Source organism: Phyllobates terribilis, unplaced genomic scaffold (assembly GCF_046119375.1).
Source record: "Phyllobates terribilis strain yellow unplaced genomic scaffold, ASM4611937v1 Scaffold_1__5_contigs__length_1240528914, whole genome shotgun sequence".
NCBI classification, from domain to species: domain Eukaryota; kingdom Metazoa; phylum Chordata; class Amphibia; order Anura; family Dendrobatidae; genus Phyllobates; species Phyllobates terribilis.
Window position 1 is genome coordinate 878,415,573 of NW_027362761.1, and position 25,520 is coordinate 878,441,092.

General features: G+C 41.0%; 1 protein-coding gene across 1 annotated transcript in view; it reads right to left on the bottom strand.

Moving 5' to 3' along the window:
* DKK2 (dickkopf WNT signaling pathway inhibitor 2) overlaps positions 1–25,520 on the bottom strand; it is a 159,818-nt gene that overhangs the window by 37,357 nt on the left and 96,941 nt on the right. Inside the window, exon 2 of the mRNA XM_073639664.1 lies at positions 9,738–9,888. Coding sequence (XP_073495765.1) covers positions 9,738–9,888 — 151 coding nt within the window. The remainder of the gene's footprint in view (positions 1–9,737; positions 9,889–25,520) is intronic.

Consider the following 25,520-nt stretch of genomic DNA (forward strand, 5'->3'; position numbering starts at 1 on the left):
AGTGCTCTCTATTTGCTGATGATGTCCTAGTATATATCACTCAATCACATATATCCATCCATGCTGTTATGGCTGAAATAGATCACTTTGTTACATGGTAAAATTTTAAAATCAATGCAGCGAAGTCTGAGGCCCTCGATGTCTCCCTCCCCAAATCCATATAGGATTCCATCCAGTCCAACTTTCCCTTTGCCTGGCCCTCACAGGGTATCAAATACTTAGGAATTCCTATTCATAGAGACCTCTCCCATCTATGTTATCTTAATTTTGGGCCCTTTATTGAACAACTCCATACAGACCACGGTTGGCAAGTTAGAACTGTAAGATTCACTACGTGAACCACTGGTGTTTTGTGGAAAAGCACATGTACACTGCGTTCCAAATTATTATACAAAAAGTGTTTAGGAGTGATAAGGGAAGAATTTGTTTGTTTGTCAGTTAAACTCATTGATGGTGATGTGTGTCAGGGCTCTTTATATCACTGTAAGCAATTGCAGACACCTGTGCTAATTAGTTTGGCAGGTGTGTCCAATGAAAGGCAAGACTACTTAAGAAGGCTCTCTCACATTATTAAGCAGCCTACATTTTCTGCCAAAATGGGAAAGAAAAAGGATGTGTCGGCTGCTGAGAAGCAACAAATTGTTGAGTGTTTAGGTCAAGGCATGACTACAATCAACATTGTGCGATGATCGGGATGAAGTGTCTTGGCAATCAAGAAGTATGTAGCTGATTCACAGTACACACGTGTGCGTGCTGATAAGGGCAAATTGAGGACTCTTTCCTACAGGCAATTACGTCAGGTTGAAAGAGCAGCGGCAAAAAAGCCTTGTCATAGCAGCAGACAAGTTTTTGAAGCTGTTTGTGCCTCCAACGTCCCCCGAACAACAAGATGCAGGGTCCTTCAGAGGTTTGCAGCTGTGCATGCGCCATCCTGTCGACCTCCTCTATCCACTTCACACAAGCAGAAACGGCTCCAGTGGGCCAAACATTACATGAAGACTGATTTCAAAACTGTTTTGTTCACGGATGAGTGCCGTGCAGCGCTCGATGGTCCAGATGGATGGAGTGGAGGATGGCTGGTTGATGGACACCCCACGCAAACACGGCTACAGCGCCAACAAGGAGGAGGTGGAGTAATGTTTTGGGCTGGAATCATGGGGAGAGAGATTGTCGGCCCCTTTAGGATCCCTGAAGGCGCTAAAGATGAACTCCATAATGTATGTGGATTTTCTCAAACAGCACTTCCTGCCATGGTTCAAGAAGAAGAACCGTGTATTTCACAGCAAGATCATTTTTCTGCATGATAATGCACCATCTCATGCTGCACATAAAACATCTGCATCTCTGGCTGATATGGGCATAAAAGGGGACAAACTTATGGTGTGACCCCCATGCTCCCCTGACCTCTACCCCATTCAGAACCTTTGGAGCATCATTAAGGAGTGTCTATGATGGCGGGAGGCAGTTCACATCTAAGCAACAGCTCTGGGAGGGTATTCTGTCCTCATGCAAAACAATTGAAGCAGAAACCATCCAAAACCTGACAAATTCAATGGACGAGAGAGTTCAGAAGCTCCTTTCGAACAAGGGGTCCTATGTGAAAATGTAACATCACCTAGAATAAAGTTTTGAGTTGAAAACTGTTTGATTTCAGTTTCTAACAACCTGCTAATGCTTATAATTTCAAAAATGACCATTTTTTTGGTCTTTATTAAAATGAAAAGGTTGATCGAAAAGTTTGGGGGATCTAAGAGTGTGGCAACCCAGTAGTCGTGATTACTTCAAATTCTGACAATATGAGGGTCATGCTGCAGGTAGTGCAGCAAGAAGGCACTTATGTGCCTTGCGCATCTCGGAGCCCCAAAATTATTTTCCGGGCTAGATGCAGCTAAAAATTATTTTTAATTTTAAATCTGGTGAAGCTTTAGTATAGATGGCCTAATAGGATCAGTGCTGCACACTGCTACAAAGCCCAAATTATTTTCCAGTCAAGATACAGATAAACATGATTAGTAATTTGAAAGCTTAAAACGGTTGGTAGGGTGATTTTAACCAATCATCAAGCTTTTACTCTCCCCAGGATGACACAGGGGTAGAAAAGTCATTTCGGATCCATGATTTGTTCATCTTTATGAACGTGAGTCTGTCTACATTATCAGTGGAGAGCCGCGTGCGCTTATCTGTCAGCACACCACCAGCAGCGCTGAACACACGTTCAGACAGAACGCTGGCTGCGGGGCATGACAAGATCTCCAAGGCGTAAGTGGCTAGCTCCGGCCATTTATCCAGATTGGAAGCCCAAAAAGAGCAAGGGTCCAGTGACACAGTCGTGGCTTCAATGTTTACTTGGAGATACTCCTGTACCATCGTCTCTAGGCGTTGACTATGTGTCAGACTTCTTGTCTCCTGTGGCCTTGCAAAGGATGGGCTAAAAAAGTGGTGAAATGATTCCGCAAAATTGATGTTACCAGCAGATACTGTGGTTCTGTTACGGTTTGAGTGCTGAACACTTGACGGTCCCACGGTTGGCAAGTTGGAACTGTGAGATTCACTACGTGCACCACTGGTATTTTGTGGAAAAGCACATGTAAGATTCTGCAACAGTCTCTGCTGATACTCCTGCATGCGTGCATCCCTTTCTATGGCAGGAATAATTTCTGCAAATTTACTTTTGTACCGGGGATCTAACAGTGTGGCAACCCAGTAGTCAGGATTATTTCTAATTCTCACAATTCGAGGGTCATGTTGCAGGTAGTGCAGCAAGAAGGCACTCATGTGTGTTGCGCATCCAGGAGCACCAAGTCCCTGTTGTGTTGGTGGCGAGGTAACAATCATGCTTCCTTCCTCTGTCCTCTCCCCCCAACCTCGCACAACAGAAATGTGATCAAGGTCTCCCTCATCTGATGAGTCTTCCATCAGTTCGTCCTCCACTTCTTCCTGGGCTCCTGCACCTTCCTCACTAGTTTGGCTGCTACCATGCGCCCTGGTAAAACCATCTCCCCCACCCTCACATGCCTGCCGCCTTGGTGCTGCCGACCGTCTGGACCTTGCAGATGTTAGCCCTTCCGCATACAACTCCTCCTCCTCTACTTCCTCCACCTCCTCTTGTGCCACCACCTGACTCCGAATTCTGTTTAACATGTGCTCCAGCATGTAAATCACCGGAATAGTCATGCTGATAATGGCATCGTCAGCACTAAACATCTTCGTCGCCATTTCAAAACTGTGCAGAAGGGTGCATAGGTCCCTGATCTGAGACCACTCCTCCAGCGTGATTTGCCCCACCTCTGAATCTCGTTGGCCCAGGCTATACGTCAGAACGTATTGCACCAGGGCTTGTCGGTGCTGCCACAGTCGCTGCAACATGTGCAGAGTTGAATTCCACCGGGTAGGCACATCGCATTTAAGCCGGTGAAGTGGCAGGCCCAACGACTTCTGTAGAGATGTAAGTCGCTGAGCTGCGGGATGCGAACAGCGGAAGTGAGCACACAGCGACCGTGCCCTCTGCAGAAGGCCATCTAGTCTGGGATAGTGGGCTAAAAATTGCTGGACAACCAGGTTCAACACGTGAGCCATACAAGGCACGTGTGTGACATTGCCCCGGCGAAGGGCCGCACCCAGGTTTGCAGCATTGTCGCACACGGCCTTCCCTGGTTTCAGGTCCAGTGGAGACAACCATTCATGAAATTGGTTCTCCAGAGCTGACCACAACTCCTCAGCTGTGTGACTTACATTTCCCAGACATTTCAATGTAAAAACCGCCTGATGACGTTGAGCCCTACTGCCAGCATAGTAAGGAGGTGTGCAGGATCCCTTCTGCGCAGTTAGAAAGCTTGTGGCATGACCAGACAGTCTTTGGGTGCAGGTGGAAGACCGAGAGGAGGTTGAGGAGGCAGAAGCAGTGGAGGAACTTTGACATAAAGAGGATTGACGCACAACTCGTGGGGACGGCAAGACTTGGACAGCAGCCCCTTGTCCTGCTGTCACCATAGTTACCCAGTGCCCAGTCAGCGACATGTAACGCCCCTGTCCATGCCTACTCGTCCAAGTGTCTGTGGTGAAATGCACCCTGTCACACACAGAGTTTCTCAAAGAAGCGGTGATGTTGTGTGCGACATGCTGGTGGAGCGCAGGCACACCTTTCTTTGAGAAGTAGTGCCGACTGGGCATCTGGTACTGGGGCACTGCGACGGACATAAGGTCTCGAAAATCCTCTGTGTCCACCAGGCGGAAAGGCAGCATTTCTGTAGCCAAGAGCTTGCAGATGGTGAAATTCAACCTCTTAGCTTTCTCATGGCTAGGAGGAAATGGTCTTTTACTTGTCCACATCTGAGGGACCGAGGGCTGGCTATTGTGCTTAGACGGGGTTGATAAGGGTGTCCCCGGCAAACTGCCGGTCTGTGAGGAAGATGCAGGCGGACATGTTAGGTTGCCTTGATCCAAAGGTGGTGCTATCGATGTCGGACAGCGCTCAACACCAGCTGGTGTTACCACCTCCAAAGAAAATGATGACCTGCCAATCACGCTGGCTGTTGCGGGTAAAGAGGTGGCAGGTCTGCGCCCCAAAACAGGTGTGACTGCTGTCCCCCCAGTCACAGAGGATGAAGAGGCCGCGGATGCACAAGATATGGCAGACGGTGATTGGCCCGGCCGGCTAGGCCGCATTGTAGCACACTGAGCTTCCCACTGCAACTTATGCTTCATGTCCATGTGCCGGTTCATGCATGAAGTACTCAAACTATGTATTTTTTGGCCTCTACTTAGCTTTTGCTGACAAATGTTACAGATAACACGAGTTGGGTCATCTTTATCGATCTGAAAAAATGCCCAGGCTATGCAAGGCTTAGCACCCATGCGACCTGAAGAGCCACCACGACTTGTGGTGAGAGGCAGAGTTGTGTTTGAGGATGCAGTTGTTGACGTGCTTCCAGTACTACGTCTCTGTCCAGGAAGGCGCAACCTGACCTCGTCGTCACTAGCATCTTCCTCCACCTCCTCTGCTGACCTCATCTCTTGGCTGACTGTGGGTTGACAGTAAGTGGGATCTCCGACCTCATCATCATCACCCTGTGCGTTATCAAACCCGTCGTCCTCAGAGCCAACCTGTTCCTGCCCTGACAAAAAACTAAAGTTGTCGCTCCAATCAGGTATTTGAGTCTTATCATCGTCTTCCTCATTGTCTCCACCAACAGGAGTTACAGTTTGGGAATGAGGGTCTACATTATGGTCAGAACCTTCTGCGTCTGGTCCTGGATCCGACTCATAAAGATTCTGGGCATCAGTGCAGATCATTTCCTCGTCTGGATTCACAGAAGCGCTGGAGTCGACCTCTGATTCCCAGGCTATAGTATGAGTAAACAGCTCTGCAGACTCAACCATCTGTTCTACCTCATACTCAGACGGGCAGCTGGAGATTTGGGAGCTGTGAGGAAGCAAGTGCGATTTGGGTGACACCTTTGAGGACTGGAGTATTTGTGATGTTGAAGTTGATGTGGAGGAGAGCCCACTTAAAGGAGCACTTGATATCCGTTGAAGCACCTGCTGTTTTTGTGCCTCATCTGGAATTTGTAGCGATTGGCGTGGCCGTAAGAAAGGGATCTTATCACATTGTCCGCTAAAAGAAGTAGACATTTTAGTTTGGCTGGAAGATGGTCTTTCTTCTGCAGATGTTACTGTTGCTTTAACACCTACCCCACGGACACAACCTTTTTTCCCCTTCCCAACACGCCTATTCCCCTTTCCACCAGCAGCAGGCCTTTTTCCACTCATTTTGGTGGTTAACTAATTCACAACTCTGGAGTTGTTTGCACAAAAAAACAATGGATGGTAACCGAGCAGAGCTGAGTGGCCAAACTGTGGTATTAGGCCAAAACTATTGGCTGGGTTAGATGCAGAAAAAAATTATTTTGAATTTGCAACCTGATGGAGGTCAGTATAGATGGACTAATACAAATAGTCCCACACACTGCTAGAAGCCCAAATATTTTTTCAGAGGTACTGTAGATGCAGATAAAAATTATTTTTAATTTGCAACCTGATGGAGGTCAGTATAGATGGACTAATAGACCAAGTCCCACACACTGCTAGAAGCCCAAATATTTTTTCAGAGCTAGATGCAGAAAAAAATTATTTTTAATTTGCAACCTGATGGAGGTCAGTATAGATGGACTAATAGACCAAGTCCCACACACCGCTAGAAGCCCAACTATTTTTTCAGAGCTAGATGCAGAAAAAAATTATATTCAATTTGCAACCTGCTGGAGGTCAGTATAGAAGGACTAATAGAACAAGTCCCACACACTGCTAGAAGCCCAAATATTTTTTCAGAGCTAAATGAAGAAAAAAATTATTTTTAATTTGCAACCTGATGGAGGTCAGTATAGATGGACTAATAGACCAAGTCCCACACACTGCTAGAAGCCCAAATATTTTTTCAGAGCTAGATGCAGAAAAAAATTATTTTTAATTTGCAACCTGATGGAGGTCAGTATAGATGGACTAATAGACCAAGTCCCACACACCGCTAGAAGCCCAAATATTTTTTCAGAGCTAGATGCAGAAAAAAATTATTTTTAATTTGCAACCTGATGGAGGTCAGTATAGATGGACTAATAGACCAAGTCCCACACACTGCTAGAAGCCCAAATATTTTTTCAGAGCTAGATGCAGAAAAAAATTATTTTTAATTTGCAACCTGATGGAGGTCAGTATAGATGGACTAATAGACCAAGTCCCACACACTGCTAGAAGCCCAAATATTTTTTCAGAGCTAGATGCAGAAAAAAATTATTTTTAATTTGCAACCTGATGGAGGTCAGTATAGATGGACTAATAGACCAAGTCCCACACACTGCTAGAAGCCCAAATATTTTTTCAGAGCTAGATGCAGAAAAAAATTATTTTTAATTTGCAACCTGATGGAGGTCAGTATAGATGGACTAATAGAATGATGCTATGCCCAAAAGATTTTACTTCACTAGGTGCAGTAAAAAAATTGGTATTCTATACACAGGTGTTATATCTTGCAACACAGATAGGCTACTCCACTGACTAACACACTCTGCAATAGGCCAAAAAGGATTAGCTTTGCTAGATTCAGCCAAATGCTGTGAAAAAAACTTGCACAGCACTGGCACAGACCTGCCTGGCAAAAACTGATAGGAACTCATGTAACCTAGTCCTGAAAAGGACTCCAATTACAATTAGTCTTTACTCCCACAACCTATCTATTTAAGAGCACAGACCTCCCCGATAAAAGTCGTAGGAAATGCTGTAACCTAGTCCTTAAAAGGACTGCAATCACAACTATTCCCTACTCCCAAGCTATCTGTATATTTGTGCGAAAATTGGCTTGAAATTAACAAGGTATAGCGCACACAGCAACAGCGGTGCCGTCTAACACGCAGCTGCAGCAGTGAGAAAATGGTGGCGACGGGGAAAATGGCTTGGTCTTATAGGGCAAGGACATGTGACATACACTGCCAATGACACATGCCCTTGCTTGTGTGAAAAAAAGCACTTCGCTCCGTGTGTGCGCTGCTGATAGGCTGACAGATTGCACCTCCCCACTGCAAATGCGGGAAAGAGAAAAAAAAATGGAGATCTTCATTGTTCCTGCAGAGATCCATCCCCTGCCCCTCCCCCCACCCCGCTGTACACTCAAACTGCGTATTAACATTAATTTTCATCATTACTGAGAAAAAATCCAGTTATGATTTTGGTGCACGAACAGTTATCGAACATAACCTCGAACAGCCGAATTTTTCTCAAATTGTTCGTGTTCGCCGAACGGCTCGAACACCGCCCAAAACAGCTCGAATTTGAGATTGGCGAACAGTTCGAGTAGAACAACGCTCATCTCTATTCACATGCGTTTCCGCATGCAGATTGACAAGAGCTTTCCAGGCGATTTTAGCATCACTTGGAAAGTACTTGACAACTAGGTTACACTATATAAATCCATGCAAACAGCATGGATTTATATAGTGTGACCGTAAAAATAAAAAAAATAAAGCTATACTCACCCCCGATTCCCCGGCGTGTGCTGCAGCGCTCCTTCCTGTCTGGTTCCCGGCTGCCGGCATATCGCGAGACACAGCGGTGAAGGGCCTGCGGTCACATGACTGTGACGTCACCGAAGGTCCTTCAGCGCTGCCGGCATGCAGAGAGAGCCGTCGGAAAGGTGAATATAACTTTATTTATTATTTTATTCTTTTTTCTACAGGTACAATGGTACCCAGGTCTGGATGAGAGTCTCCTCTCCTCCAGAACTGGGTACCATCCGCACATAGAGATGCATAGAATCCGCTTGTACAAATGTACAGACGCGCATTCTATGCGTCTCAATGCAAGTCAATGGCGGCGCTTCCGCTGCGCTTCTGCAAAATTAATGAACATGCTGCGGATTTATGAGCGCTGCAGAAACGCTGTGGAAAAATCCACAGCATGTGCATTGACATTGCGGAATGCCATTGGGGACCATGGGGTGCGGATTACCATGCGTTTTTGATGCGTTTCCGCTGCGGAAATTCTGCAGCATAAACGCATGAAAAATGCATCGTGTGCACGCAGCCTATCTCCAATTCAAGTGATTGTAAGATAAACTGCAGCAGTCAGCAGTGGCAGTTCTGTACATTGCTCCTAACTGCGGTGTTCTTTTCCATACTTTGCCTAAATCTGTCCACTTCCGGAATAAGTAACAGCTGATTGGTGAGGTTTTGGGGTGTCGGGCCTCCATTGATCTCATGCTGATTATTGATACCTATCCCACAGATAATCCTTTAATTATTTAGTCTCGGAAAACTTATTTAATTCTTGAACATAGCAGGGGAGCAATAAGATCTCCAGTCCCTGATTTTTAGGAGTATAATGATGTCAAGAAGAAGCAAAAAGTAAACCAAATTTTATATGTAAGTCACGGCCCATCACTTTGAAGCTTTATGTTACCACATTGCTAGTTCACCCAACAATAAATATTGTGTTTTCTTTTATTCTCTTATATATGCCAATCTTATTACCTTGAAAAGTGATTGAAGTAGGTAGTAAAATGTTATCATCGTACCATCAAGTTCAGTATAAAGTTATACAGGACTTATTTACATTCATGAATTCTTAAGATTTTATCCGAAAGACAATATTATTCCCATTCTTCATTTCCTTTGTCCTGTCTACGGTCTTTGTAGTTTCTCATAGTTTCTTTTTTTACACCAAAGAGTAAGTTACATAGTTGGATTGGGTGTCATTTTATATGTTATGCTTATTTTTATGTCTGTTATAACTTGCAATCTGTTATGTCTATATATTTTTTTGCAAATGAATGAGTGGAAATTTTTTTTTTCTTGTCAGCTACATAAACTATGAAACCATTTGTTACAACATCACTATAAATAATAAAGATTATATTTTGACATAGTAATTACAGGCTTTCCAATATCTGGTAACTAGAGTTGGGTGGATTGATTCACACAACTCTGGTCCATCAGCCAGGTCAATAGTCTCTGGCTGCTGGATGGGAGGCTCGGGAATCCCTTGCCTTCCAGGATCCCTGGTGCCAAGAGATGCCATAAAAAGATTTCAAGCCTCCCATCCAGCCTACATAAACGAATAACCTTGCCAATAAGCAGAAGTCCCAAGAATGAATCTACCCAATTCTTCTGGTCACCTTTGTGATGAAAATGAACATAAAATGGTTCACATAGGTCAGCAGTTATCCACTACCAAACCATCCTACTACTTACCATTGTTGCAGCGATTCCCGGAACAGCACATGCCATCTCTATGACAACGTTTCTTCTTTCTGCGGCATACCATGCATGAGGAAGGAGCCTGGTGAGGACTGTAGCAATATCTTCCAACCTCACATTCTTTATCACTAACACAGGGATAAGCCTGAAAAATCCACAAAGAAAATGATTAGTAGTCAGGCAAAATTAAATGGGGCTATGACACCAAAAGTATATGTCGTACTCCAACTTTATATCTTTAAATACATTAGGAGTTGGAGGGAAATTGCACAATGCATATCAAAAAAACAGTATTGCACAACAAGAAGGTGTGACTTTGTGGGAAGGGGAGTAGCTTCATAGGGAAAGTGCCCATTTTAGGATGTGATAATGTTTATCAAAATTATGACAAAATTTATGGACCAATTTTGGCCACAGGGTAAACTAACTAGCAGGTGGTATAAACGTAGAATAAACAGTCTAAAGATGCATCACATGTAACAAACAGCATGAACTACTGCAAGAAAGATGGCATAAATGAATACAGTTTTAATAAATCTGAGCCTTAATATTTTTATTTAGGTATCACATCTACAAAGAGATTTTTTAAATGTTGCATATATATGCAGGTGCATCTCACTAAATTAGAATATCATCACAAATTTAATTTATTTCAGTTCTTCAATATAAAAAGTGAAACTCATATATTATATAGAGTCATTACAGAGTGATCTATTTCAAGTGTTTATTTCTGTTAATGTTCATGATTATGACTTACAGCCGATGAAAACACAAAAGTCATTATCTCAGTAAATTCAAATAATTAACAAGAAACACATGCAAAGGCTTCCTAAGCTTTTAAAAAGGTCCCTTAGTCTGTTTCAGTAGGCTCCACAATCATGGGGAAGGCTGCTGACTTGACAGAAGGCAGTCATTGACACACTCCACAAGGTTCCAGAGTTCCAATTTTCATTTGGAAATCAAGGTCCCAGAGTCTGGAGGAAGAATGGAGAGGCACACAATCCAAGCTGCTTGAGGTCTAGTGTGAAGCTTCCACAATCAGTGATAGTTTGGGGAGCCATGTCATCTGCTGGTATAGGTCCACTCTGTTTTATCAAGACCAAAGTCAGCGCAGCCATCTACCAGGAAATTTTAGAGCACTTCATGCATCCCTCTGCCGACAAGCTTTTTGGAGATGGAAATATCATTCTCCAGCAGGACATAGCACCTGTCCACACTGCCAAAAGTACCAATACCTGGTTTAAAAACAACAGTATCACTGTTCTTGATTGGCCAGCAAACTCGCCTGACCTTAACCCCATAGAGAATCTATGAGGTATTGTCAAGAGGAAGATGAGATACACCAGACCCAACAATGCAGACCAGCTGAAGGCTGCTATCAAAGCAACCTGGGCTTCCATAACACCTCAGCCGTGCCACAGGCTGATCGCCTCCATGCCATGCCGCATTGATGCAGTAATTGATGCAAAAGGAGCCCCGACCAAGTATTGAGAGCATTTGCTGAACATACATTTCAGTAGGCCAACATTTTGGATTTTAAAATCATTTTTCAAGCTGTTGTTATAAAGTATTCTAATTTACTGAGATCATGACTTCTGTGTTTCCATTGGCTGTAAGCCCTAATCATCAACATTAACAGAAATAAACACTTGAAATAGATCACTTTGTTTGTAATGACTTTGTATAATATATGAGTTTCACTTTTTGTATTCAAGAACTGAAATAAATTAACTTTTTGTTGATATTCTAATTTAGTGAGAATCATCTGTATATATAGCTATACAGCTGTAGAGAGATGTCTGTATGAGCAATCAATTCAGATAACCCCCAGGGTCTCCAGGATCTGCACTCTAGGTCCATATTTATGCACCGTATCTGCAATGCATTAAATGCAATAGATGTGATTTGTTGAAACCTAATTTTCTCATACAAAAGTCATAGTAAGATTTAGGGTTTGTTCACACATTGTGGTTTTGGCGCATTTTTCCATTTTTTTTTTTTTTTTTTTCCACACATTTTTGCCAGCAAAATTAATCAGATTTCTGAAAACTCATGCACACACTGCTTATTTTTTCCTTTCAGACTTGAAGCAGTTTGAAATCTGCAGCATGTCAATTCTTTCAACGTTTTTGCAGAATTTTTCTCTCATTCAAATGAGCAAGAAAAAAAACGTCAAACATGCATGTAAGCACCAGGCAAAAATGTGCATTCTTTACGCAGCTTCTTTCCTGATGCAGAAGCATTTAACATGTGCAGATACCCTTAGACACACAACTTGTGCTCAAGTTAACTCAGAACACCAAAATATTTAATGTGCTCTGTGCTGAATATTTATAATTACGTACCAAAAAGTATTATGTCACATTGATTCCATGAAAACTGTCCAATTATATGTATAATTTATTCAGCTTGCTATTGTTACTGCTAGTTAAGGAGCGATTTCACTGAGCTAACTGTAACAGCAGGTATTTATTGCTACAGCCGTGAACAAGTGCTCTAAATCAATTGCTCTGCAGCTTTCTCCTCCAGTTTCTTTAACTTTTTACACAGTAGAATAATTTCCTGCAGCTTTTGTTGGCTCCTGAAGGTTGTACATTACATTAGTAAAGTGTCTTTGTTTGCCAAGGAACCCAACTTCTATGCCAGTTTGGCTAGGAAGTTTCAGCACTGACACTTAAGTATATTGGGCTGTAAAGCAGAGAAAAGTGCCAGTTGGGCACCGCAAAAGCAGACATTCATTAGTTCCTCTGCTTGTCTACATTAGATTTGTAAGATTGATTTCACCTCATTATACTGTAGGTCTGTACAAATGTGTTAGTGTTACCTGGTTTTCTTCTTTCTGACACTGCTATGGTTATACATCCTAATTTACTGTATCATGGGAGCATTTGGAAACATTTATGAAAATTAAAAGCAATGTACAAGGTGTTGATTCTCAAATCTGTAGTTAAATATGATTATTATGTTGGAAAATGGCTAGTCCATGCAAAAAGTAAACTATGGCAAAATGCTACAATATCCGCATGTATTACTTCAATTATACTCACCCTGAAAAGGAAGCAGAAGAAAGTTTATAGACTTTCCAAAATATCGTGGAAGAGATTTATGAAGCTAAATGCACCAAAACTTAGGAGCATTTTATTAAAAAAAACAACAACAAACTCTTTCCTAACATGCACCATATTTATAATGTGTTTTAGATACTTTCTGAACTTTGCCTGACAAGGGGGCTGTAACATGGCCATGGCCTAAAGTGCAACACCATGAACCAAAGACTGTACTAAAGTTGTAAAGCACATTTCTGGTATAAAGTGAGTCAACTAATAAGTGGTGTAAACTGAAGACAGGATGGTCTAAATATTCACCAGATTTATCAAACACATTTAAAACTGTATAGTCTAAGGTTGCTCTAGGAATAAGACTATATTGATAAATATGGTCCTAAAAATTACTTTACACATGAGCTTATGATTCAGATTTTATTTGGATGCACTTACAATATATGTGTATTTGTATATACTGTATGTACAGTGCATTGTGAAAGTATTTGGCCCCCTTGAGCTTTTACGCCAAACATATCGTTTTGCATTGTGGCCAAAAAGTTTGATTTTTGTTTCATCTGACCAGAGCACCTTATTCCACATGTTTGGTGTGTCTCCCAGGTGGCTTGTGGCAAACTTCAAACGAGACTTTTTATGGATATCTTTGAGAAATGGCTTTCTTCTTGCCACTCTTCCATAAAGGACAGATTTGTGCAGTGTATGACTGATTGTTGTCCTATGGACAGACTCTCCCTCCTCAGCTGTAGATCTCTGCAGTTCATCCAGAGTGATCATGGGCCTTTTGGCTGCATCTCCGATCAGTCTTCTTCTTGTTCGAGATGAAAATTTAGAGGGACGGCGGGGTCTTGGTAGATTTCCAGTGGTTTGATACTCCTTCCATTTCAATATGATCGCTTGCACAGTGCTCCTTGAGATGTTTAAAACTTGGGAAATCTTTTTGTATCCAAATCTGGCTTTAAACTTTGCCACAACAGTATCTCGGACCTGCCAGGTGTGTTACTTGGTCTTCATAATGCTCTCTGCACTTGAAACAGAACCCTGAGACTATCACAGAGCAGTTGCATTTATACGGAGACTTGATTACACACAGGTGGATTATATTTATCATTACCAGTCATTTAGGACAACATTGAATCATTCAGAGATCCTCACTGAACTTCTGGAGTGAGTTTGCTGCACTGAAAGTAAAGGGGCCGAATAATATTGCACGCCCCACTTTTCAGTTTTTCATTTGTTAAAAAAGTTTAAAATATCCAATAAATTTCGTTCCACTTCACGATTGTGTCCCACTTGTTGTTGATTCTTCCCCAAAAAATTGGAATTTTATATCTTTATGTTTGAAGCTAGAAATGTGGCAAAAGGTAGAAAAGTTCAAGGGGCCAAATACTTTCACAATGCATTGTATTTTTTTAAATATATACATATACATATATATACACTAGATGGTGGCCCGATTCTAACGCATCGGGTATTCTAGAATATGTATGACCTATCAGAGAAGCGGTGTTTTAAATTTCACGCCAATATCGCTGATTGGTCGCGGCCGGGCGGGTGCGACCAATCAGCGAAGCGTGTTTCAAATCCGGCGCCAATTCGCGGTCGGACTGTGCTAGCTGCTGATTGGTGGCGGCCGCCAGCCAGGACCAATCAGGACAGCGGTGTTTTAAATTTCTTGCCAATATCGCTGATTGGTCGCGGCCACGACCAATCAGTGAACCGTGTTAGTGAGGACTGGGGAGCGGTGCTGCCTAGCGCCTGTCATCTCCCTGCTGCATCGCTGCTGACCTCCACGCGGCTACCGTCGGCAGATCAGCGACTAGGGCCGCTGATCTCCCGACGGCAAGTGTGAAGGGAGGACCGGGGAGCGGCACCGCCTAGGATGCCGATCGGGGTACTTCTGCTGCGAGCAGCCGGGAAATGACCGGCTGGCGCCGGTCATCTCCCGGCTGCATCGCCGCTGACCTCTGTGCAGCAGATGAGCCGCTAACGGCCACCATCTTGTTCTGAAATCCCGCGTCGCTGACTGGCCGCGGCCGGACCAACCAGCGACACGGGATTTCCTGGATGGACAGACGGGATAAGCCGATTATATAGTAGATATGTATATCTACATGTAGATAAATATATATATATATATTCAGTTTAGTGCAAAAGTTAGAATGTAAGCCCGCAAGGGCAGGGTCCTCTTCCCTCTGTACCAGTCTATCATTGTTAGTTTGTTTACTGTAAGTGATATCTGTATTTTGTGTGAAACCCCTTCGCATGTACAGCACCACTGAATCAATGGTGCTATACAAATAAATAATATTAATATATACAGTACAGACCAAAAGTTTGGACACACCTTCTCATTTAAAGATTTTTCTGTATTTTCATGACTATGAAAATTGTACATTCACACTGAAGGCATCAAAACTATGAATTAACACATGTGGAATTACATACTTAACAAAAAAGTGTGAAACAACTGAAAATATGTCTTATATTTGAGGTTCTTCAAAGTAGGCACCTTTTGCTTTGCTGACTGCTTTGCACACTCTTGGCATTCTCTTGATGAGCTTCAAGTGGTAGTCACCGGAAATGGTTTTCACTTCACAGATGTGCCCTGTCAGGTTTAATAAGTGGGATTTCTTGCCTTATAAATAGGATTGGGACCATCAGTTGTGTTGTGCAGAAATCTGGTGGATACACAGCTGATGGTCCTACTGAATAGACTGTTAGAATTTGTATTATGGCAAGAAAAAAGCAGCTAAGTAAAGAAAAAGGAGTGCCCATCATTACTTTAAGAAATGAAGGTCAGTCAGTCCGAAAAATTGGGAAGACTTTGAAAGTGTCCCCAAGTGCAGTTGCAAAAACCATCAAGCGCTACAAAGAAACTGGCTCACATGAGCACCGCCCCTGAAAAGGAAGATCAAGAGTCACCTCTGCTTCTGAGGATAAGTTTAACCGAGTCACCAGCCTCAGAAATCGCAGGTTAACAGCAGCTCAGATTAGAGACCAGGTCAATGCCACACAGAGTTCTAGCAGCAGACACATCTCTTCAACAACTGTTAAGAGGAGACTTTGTGCAGCAAGCCTTCATGGTAAAACAGCTGCTAGAAAACCACCACTAAGGACACCATCAACTGAAACAAGAACATTTGTGTAGGAGGCTCAAAGCTGGGTGAGGAACAGACAAACTACAAAGGTGAAGTTGTGAAAGACAGTTTCATGTTACAGGTCAAGACTGAGAGACTGAGTACAGCAACAAGACACAAGATAGTTATACCTTATCCGCAAGATCTCTCCCAGATAAAGATTTCAAAGCAAAATGGTGTTTCAAGATGTGTTGTTCAAGGTCTTTTGAAGGAGCACCGAGAAATGAGGAAAATTAAGAACCATAGATGCAGTGGTCAGCCAAAAAACAGATGAAAGACAAATCATGCTCACTTCCTTTCAAAATTAGAAGATGTACAGCAGTGTCATCAGCTAAGATTGTCTGCAGGCAGGACAAGGACCCCAAACATAGAGATTATGAAATTAAAAACTATTTTCAGTATAAATAAGAACGAACAAGGAGTCCTGGAAGTCATAAAATGGCCCCACACAGCTCTGATCTCAGCATTAAGTCTATCTGGAATTAATTGAAGAGACAGAAAGATTTATACTGACCTACATCCACAAAAGATCTGTGATTAGTTCTCCAAGATGTTTGGAACAACCTACCTACTTAGTTCCTTAAAAGATTGTGTGCAAGTGTATCTCGTTTTGTTTATTTACTTTGCATTAATAATATAATTAATAAAAATAAAAACGTTACATAATTTATTCACACATACACACATAAATACACACATATAGACACTCACGCGCACATTTTTACATGTTTTGTTTTTTTTTCCCTTTTTTGAAATGTTCTTTTACATATCAATTTTGACGTTTATTGATTATGTTGCTTTTCACTTTTCACTTCTCCCACATCTGCCAGGGTTTATATAGCCGAGACTTTGCTTTGTGTTCTTATTCTTCAAATATATACCTGTTGCTTCACACATTACTTGCAGCTGGGCCGGGATTAATCTCTTTACAGCTGTAAATAGTTACGGAGTGATGTGGTAATGCAGTAAAGGAATATAGGTGTCAAGGAAAGTGTTAAGGAATAACTTTGATTTTTCATGTCTTCTTTTATTCATCTTATTTGCTGGACACATTATTGATTAGTATAGTAAGAAGATTCACTTGATGGCAGTGAAATAATGTCAGATTGACTAAACATTGTTTGGATATAGGCATTTAGCAATGGGAAAATGTGCCTGCAACATATGGAAACTATAACATAGTAATCTATAACAATATATGAAGTAAAACCTTAACTAAGCTATAATGCATCAGCTTTACTAACAAAAGAGCTATATATGAAGAGACGACCTTGACCTGTATCCAATTATTTACTGCAGGAATCTCCACTTACAACTCTTTCTATAAACCCTTGATAACTATGCTATTGACTGCATATATGTTAACCAATTCAAGACTAGGCTATTTAACCCCATTCCTGACTAGGCAGATGTTTTTTTTGTACATGCGGTTTAAAGAGCTGTAAGAAAAAATTCTAGTTTGGATATTCAAATAATTTAAAAAAAAAATTTTCGTGACCCATGGGGCTTCATTTTTCTGTCATTGTGATACTCTCTTTTTTTTGGCCGATATCGAGCAATATCAGTAGGAAAAATAAGTGAAATGCATGTCTCTTTTTCACATATTTTTTATTTTTTATGACTACAAAGGACCACTGAAACACATTTAGAAATGTGTTCACCTTTTTGGATATATTTTTTTTATTTGATAGGTGTGGGGCTAGTAACAACAAGTTGGATTGGTAGTAGCTTTTTTTATTCATTTACTTATTTTGTATATGCTTTTTATTTATTTTTCATTTATTTTACATATTGTGCCCCACATAAGATCATAAAAGACCTTTGTCCCCGCATTTCAATATTTAAATCCTTTTTTTTTTTTTTTAAAAATTCTGATTTCCCCTGTAACTAGTGCTGGTTTATGAGCCAGTTACAGTGGAAATGCAGTCTCCTGGCAACATAGCGGAACTGGTTGGATCCCCTAGTATCCATCAGCTCCTGCTCCTTCCCCAGACACAGTGCTCAAATGACCACTGGGTCCAGAGGAGGAAGTGCCAACAGCGCTTCCTTTTCCTTTATAAACAGCTCTCGTTAAGTGCTCTGTATACAGCGATGGAGAAGGCAGAGGCAGTAATAATCCATATGTGTCTGACAACTGGATCGCCACTCCCACAGCTGCACAAGTGCATGCAGCTTCTCTACTCAGTAGTGATGTTTAGAACGTCACTGCAGAGAAGAACGCAGACTGCTTGCACATTTAATCGGCTAATGTAAGTCCAGAAGTAGTTAAACAGGATTTCATATGATCTATAATTTTATAAAGAAGCACACTAAGGCATCATTCAGACATCCATGTTTCACATTGTATTAGTGTTTTTCATGGATAGAACATCTACACACTGTAGTTTATGGACATGTTCCTATGTCTTGTTTCTGTGACCAATCCTCTGCAAAATAAAAAAAACTAAGACATTTTTATTCGTGATCTGATTTGCAGCAAAAATCGCCCATTAAAGTGAATGAATCCATGATGAAAATTGATAGCAATCGTATGTCATCTGTGCCTCATCTGAGTACTGGTCATTTTTTACTGGTTATTGATTAGGAGAAGCTTTAAAAATGTTACTTTTTCTTTGTAAATAAAGACTGGCAATGGAATATGGAACTGTCATTATTGCAGTCATGGAGATTTATGAAAGTGCCTATTTTTATTTGTATTCATATTCAGGAATTACTGACATTAAAAAAAAGGTTAGAAAGTACCTCTTTATTTTACAAGAGAAATGCTGTGATCCATTTTACATTATGTTCATTAACTACACAGACGATAATATGGGCTGCTAATCAGAATCAGTACAAGATAAATAATGTATTTTCATTCTTATTCGTATGCATTTTGTGATTGGACTTATAAATGACAATTTAGTACAGTTGTGATGATCAAATCTTTTACAGTTGTGATGATCAAATCACAAGGTTTAGAGAATTTTTGCCCTCAAAAATTAGATTTGTGGCAAATAAATTTGCCACAAATTTAAGGTACTCCAATTGGCCTGAAAATATTTTTACAACACTTTGATATTTCCTAGCACTGTATCCAACCCTTCTTAGTCTCCTTAATGCAAGCACAGCCTTAGTAATGTCAAAGTGCCTTCACTATAAAAATGGATGGTAACTCGCTAGTATTTAACAAACCATTTAATAACACAGAGCATTCACAGACTTTTCCTGTTTTAAAAAATTTAAAAACAGCCCAAAAATTATTTCTCTTAGTTATTTGTGATCAGATAGACCATTATGTGCAGAACACTTACTCAAACTGACAGTGTCACTGTTAGAAGTAACATCTTACTGTGACTGATATGAGTGATATACCATATATTTCCTAATGCACTCTGCTTCCTCCCAACTAACACTCTTTCTGATGATAAAAGAGTCCAATTGCTTTTGGACGGTACTGTCCATTGCAATTGTCACCTTTTCTCTTATCATACAACACTATAATTAATTTTTGACAATCTTTTCAACCCCAATTATTCAACCCTTACCAAAAATGAATTAGCAATGCTAGGTAGTTATATATATACAGCAGAAAACTGTGGCAGCAAGCTGCAGCATAGGTGTAGCATGTACGGTTATCAAATTGGACCAGTAAGGCTGCCTTTCAATGATAAGTATTTGGTGAGTTTTTGATATTGCAGATTTTCTACTGCATTTCTGTACCTATCAACTAAATTAGGTTTCTTGCGTTTATCAATGCATTTTTGAGTGTTTTTTTACATGAATTTTATTGCATTTTTGATGCTGCCATTTTGTCCCTTTTGGAATGTTATGTTTTAATTTAGCTGCTTTGATTGTGATGCTTCTCGGGATTTTGTCTTTGACAAAACTTCATTGATATATTTATATTTGGATTATATGTGTGTTTTTAGTACATTTCAGCAGCAGAAACACAAAAAATACATATGCATTTTTACCTGCGGATGAAAAATTTACATGTTGTGGATTTATATATGCATTGCATCGCAGGTCAGTTTACGCAGCATAAAAAAAGCACAGTGGGCATGAGGTTTCTATACAACTCGTCTTCTTTGCTGGAACTGTAAGATGCTGCGTTTTTTTTGCATAGCAAAAATATGTGTTGTCAAAAACTCACTGTACTTATGTGGGAACATAACCTAAAGCTGAAGTGCAAAAACAAACAAGCACAGTTAAATGTCTACATTTTTATTATTTGTTTTATTTTTTTTCAATAAAACTTAACACTCTTTCCAAAAATGACACAATACACAATGTTAGGTAGCTACATTACAAAAAAGCCAGCACTTGCAATAGGGTGCTGAAATTGGTAAGTATTGTTTTAAATTTTGACTAGTAAATCAGATATGCAAAATAATTTTTTTTCCAACACATGCAATTTGTGAGGTAGACAATTGCAGTTAAACAACTAAATTTAAGGGAATTTTCTTTTGCATATAAAAAAAAACAATCATTCCACCCCTTACAAAAATGATTGAGCAAATACTGCAAAAGCTTAGTATAATCTCTTGTGACAAGAAAGCATACCATCTCTGACTGAAACTGATTTCAGATCTATTTTTCTGTAAAAACTATTGTAGTGCCTTGTTTCTGCATTCCAGTGCATTATGAATGAAGAAAAAAATGTGTAATTAATTGTAATTCAAATGCGGTAGGAGATGCCAGGTATACTACATCACGTATCACGCTGAGTCAGACACTGCAGATTCTAGCACCTCTGCTACCTCTATTTCACCCTATCAATTGAATCTCTATATTATTCACAGATTACGTCTCTTTACTGCAACAGCTGTACAACACTTTACGGTCTGAATTATTTTACATTGTTTTTTGGCTTTCTCTTCCTATCTCTATTGCTGAGCTGTTAGGTCTGAATTACTCTTACTATCCTCAAATTACCATAACATAGCAAATTTTTCGTGTCGTGGACCATGATGGGGATGCACTACATGTGTCAAATATGTCGCATGTCCTTACATTGAATGCACAACCAGTTTTACTAACTCCATGGGCATTATCGCAAATACTAGCATGCAAACTATCAACTGCTCTATTTGTGCTGTTGTCTATTGTGCTGTATCCTTGTCCTAACAATTATATTGGTCTCTCTACAAGGGCAAGTAAGAGTCAGAGAACATATTAGGAACATCTCCGCTGCAACAGATGAAAATGTAATAGGAGGCAGTAAAATCTCAGAAGAACTCTTGCAGGAAGTGCCATTGTTAAGGAAAGACTGCCATCTGCTGGCCAGTCAAAATCAAGCAGAACCAAGTTGTGCTAGAAGATTTGAAGGGGGTGTAAATTCAGATGCCAGACCTGGACCTGATCAGGTGACCCACAGGAGGGATTTCCAGGATATAAAAGCCCTGCGCACCAAACCGCTGGCAGATTTGGCGCCAAGCCAGAGAGCAAAGCAAACGTGCTCTAGAGGTGCTGCAGAGCCCAGCGTGACAGGCCTCAGCAGGAGGCCCATGTCACCTAAGTGTCGGACACTGCCTGACAAGGTCCGGACCCCTCTAAGAAGTGCCCCGAGTTCTGCATATGCTGGTCAGGGCGTTCTGCGCTGATTAAACTTCCAGAATCCGACTTCACCTGTCAAGACCCCCCTGCCCCAAGCCTGAGAGACTACCGTCGATGGTCAAGCCGAGAAGAGCTGAGAGAAGACTGCGACAGGAGAGGCGTGCCAGTGATAGCGTAGAAACAGCGCGAGTGAGCAGGGCCATCACTTCCAGAATTAAACTACAGTACCGGGGACAGTTGGGATTAGGGCTTCAGGTTCAGAGGGGGCCGGCTGGTGCATGGGAGGCTCAACGGGACTTGATTGATTATATTCTAAAGAGACTTGCGGCCTAGTGGGAAGAACCGGTGACCCCTACTAGGGCCATATAGAGAGAAAGAGAACATACGTGGTGACTCCCACGACTGGGTGCATCACATTTTTAAAAAGAACTTTACTGTTACTTACTGAAAGATTCCTTTTTGTTAATTTAAGTTACTGTTGATTTCCATTGTTACTAACCCCTTTAAAATAACTGTTATATATAAAGTGGTTATATCAATCACTGACTGTTTCCGCCTCGTGGTCTCTGTGCGTTGCATTCCGGCACCTGTGTTACAAAACCAATATTGATCTTCTGAAACCTATTCTTAGGCATTTTAAAATCCATCATTATTGTGAGCTATCATTATTATGTACGTATACAGGGCATTGACAGCATACATACAGGTATCCGCGGTGGCAACGTCACTTGACGGCTTGCACAATGTGAAAGCTGTTGGATATAGACCTAAAAACATTACAAGCAATGGGATTAACCCCTTCACCACCTTGGGATTTTCCATTTTTGCATTTTCATTTTTTTTTTTACATTTCATGCTTCAATAGTCTCCAGAGTGGCCGGCGTTCATCTGCTATGAACACCGGCCACTGGGTGGCACACGTAGAAGATCGGCATTGACAATCATGAGAGACTTCTTGCAGATCCCCAGCTGTCAGTTGTAATGCCAACCCATCAGTGCCCGCGATAATTTGTCAGGGGTGGAGTTAGTGACGAGCTTCTGGTGCAGGCATGTTAAATGCCCCTGTCAGAGATTGACAGCAACATTTAACATGTTAATAGCCACTGTGGATTGCTATTCCACCCACGGCTGTTAGGGGCACATGACAGCTGACCATCATTATTACATATACGTGACATTGACGGATTCCATACAGGCATACGCGATGGCAATCTCACCTGCCGCCTTGCACAATGTGAAAGTCACTGGATCTGGACCTAAAAACATTACAACCAATGAGATTAACCCCTTCACCACCTTGGGATTTTCCATTTTTATGTTTTCGTTTTCGTTTCAATTGCCATTTTGCAGCCAAATACTCCAGGGGTATTGGTTGATAGGGGTATAAATGGTACACTTCACTGTGAGCTCTATAATAATAATCATTTTATTTATATAGTGCAAACATATTTCGCAGTGCTTTACAATTCACAGACATTATCAGCACTGTCCCCATTGGGGCTCAAAATCTACATTCCATATCTGTATGTCTTTGGAGTGTGGGAGGAAACCCACGCAAACACAGGGAGAACATACAAACTCCTTACAGATGTTGTCCTTGGTGGGATTTTAACCCAGGACCCAAGCGCTGCAAGGCTGTAGTGCTAACCACTGAGCCACTATGCTGTTCTATAGTTTGCAACCTGTCTTGAACTATGTATCAATAAATGATCATTTAAATTTTCAATTTTGGCTACAAACCATTTTTATAGGTACTTGATTTATTAGGCATGCATAGCCATTCCACTTCTATATGCTTCATTTAGGTACAATATTTATTTACTATTATTGCCTAATTTTTTAATCGTACTTCCATTAATTCTAGTTTTTTTTTTGCATCGTTAGCAAGCTGCACCTTTTGTATATGTGGTATAATAGCTGCAAAGGATTATGTTATGTTAGCCTTATGTGACTGATTGAATTCGTATCAATGTGTAAAAAGGCAGCTGCCATTTTTTAGGTGATTCATGCAAATTGAATTGCAAGTTGGTTGAAATTTGGTGGGACCTGTGAATTTCAATAATAAAAATAAAATTTGGCAAAATTAGATTTCCATTGAATCAGTTTGCTCATCTCCACAATATTACTACTAATATTAATACTAATATTCTACTAATACTTTGTAGAAAAAATATTTTCAAAATTCTAAATTCTGAGGTAAAATTTGCATTCAGTGAAAGACAGATTTTTCTATTACTGAGAAGGCAGCTGCTATAGATATAATTCTAGATAGATGGGAGGAAGGAGGAGCTAGAGGCAGAGCTCCTCTCTCCTCCTCCTCCTATCTACATAGAATATTGACAGTAGCAGCTGCCATCTCCTATCTCAGTAATGGGAATAGTCTGTCTTCACTGAATACAAATTTTACCTTAGAATTTAGATAATGACTGATCAATTTTGGCAGAGAAAAAAGATAATTTTTCTGATAAAAATATATCAAAGTTGCTTATTTTTATGTGTATTATTGATTTATGAAATAAAAAATATAACAACGATTACCCTTTACTGGTATGTCAAAGGGTTGTGCTACTCATCCTGCTTAGGGTGTTTCAGCATTTCAGGGGGGACATCTGTCCAGGAACCATCTGACTTTTTGCAGTTTTCTTGTGCATCAATTAATATTTAGAATAAGACATGTGCATAATACTTAGTGGCTACATTGTCAGCTATCCCAGCCAGAGTGTAGCAGTGTCTCTCAATATCCAATGTAAGATTCAACACACTGCACAACCCCAATTTTAACCTCTTAGGGATGCAGTCATTTCAATTTTACATTTTCATTTTTTCCTCACCTTTTCAAAGAACCATAACTGTTTTATTTTTCTGATGACATACACTTATAAGGGCTTTTTTGTAAGACGAGTTGTAGCTTTGGAAAACATAATTTCTTTTACTATATAGTGTATTGGAAAATGGTTAAAGGGTATCTGTCACCCCCTGGGAGTTATCAGACCTCTAATATGGGCATAATGTCTTTACATAAAATCCTTTTTCATATGCTTCATGCCTGGGGACGCCAAGAAATCCCCGCCTATCTGCTTAGAACGCCAAGAAATCCCCGCCTATGTGCCTAATTTCTATATTCCTCCCCTCCTCTGCACATCACAGGGCCCTCTGAGGTGCACTTTTCTTGTTCACATCCCGCGCAAGCGCAAAGCGCTGCTAACATCAGGAGCGCTTTTTTTTGCTTCAGGCTCCATTTACCCTGCAGTGGTCTATTGCGCAGGCACCACGGAGTCACTGTGACTTCCGCTCCAGTGACCTCCGGTGTGCGCAACAAGAAGGTTTGGTCCCCACTTCCTCTCAGCATCCTGATAATTAGGAACCATACTGTATATAGGATGCCGAGAGGAAGTGGGACCAAACCTTCTTGTTGCACACGCCGGAAGTCACTGGAGCGGAAGTCACAGTGACTCCCGACGCCTGCGCAATAGACCACTGCAGGGTAAATGGAGCCGGAAGCAAGAAAAAGCGTGCCTCTTTGTAGAGGCACTTTGAGCATGCGCGGGATATATGGAAATTAGGCACATAGGCGGGGATTTCTTGGCATCCTAGGCAGATCGCCGGGGATTTCTTGGCGTCCCCCGGGAGTGAAGCATATGAAAAATTATTTTATAAAAAGACATTTCTTTGCAACCAGACCACTAAAATGGGCCATACAGGTATTTATAGATTTACATTTCTATCACCTGCATGCCCATATTAGAGGTCAGATAACTCCCAGAGGGTGACAGATTCCCTTTAAAAATAATCCCAAGTGCAGCGAAAAGGCAAAAAAAATGCAATTCCGCATTGATTTTTTTTTTAATTTTTACATTGTCAATTGTGTAGTAAAAATTACCTCACAACATGATTTCTCAGGTTATTGTAATTAGGGAGCGATCAAGCATGTCATTTTTTTAACCCCTTCGCAACCTTTGGTTTTGTCGTTTTTGCCTTTTCGTTTTTTGCTCCCCTTGTTCCCAGAGCCATAGCGTTTTTATTTTTTGGACAATATGGCC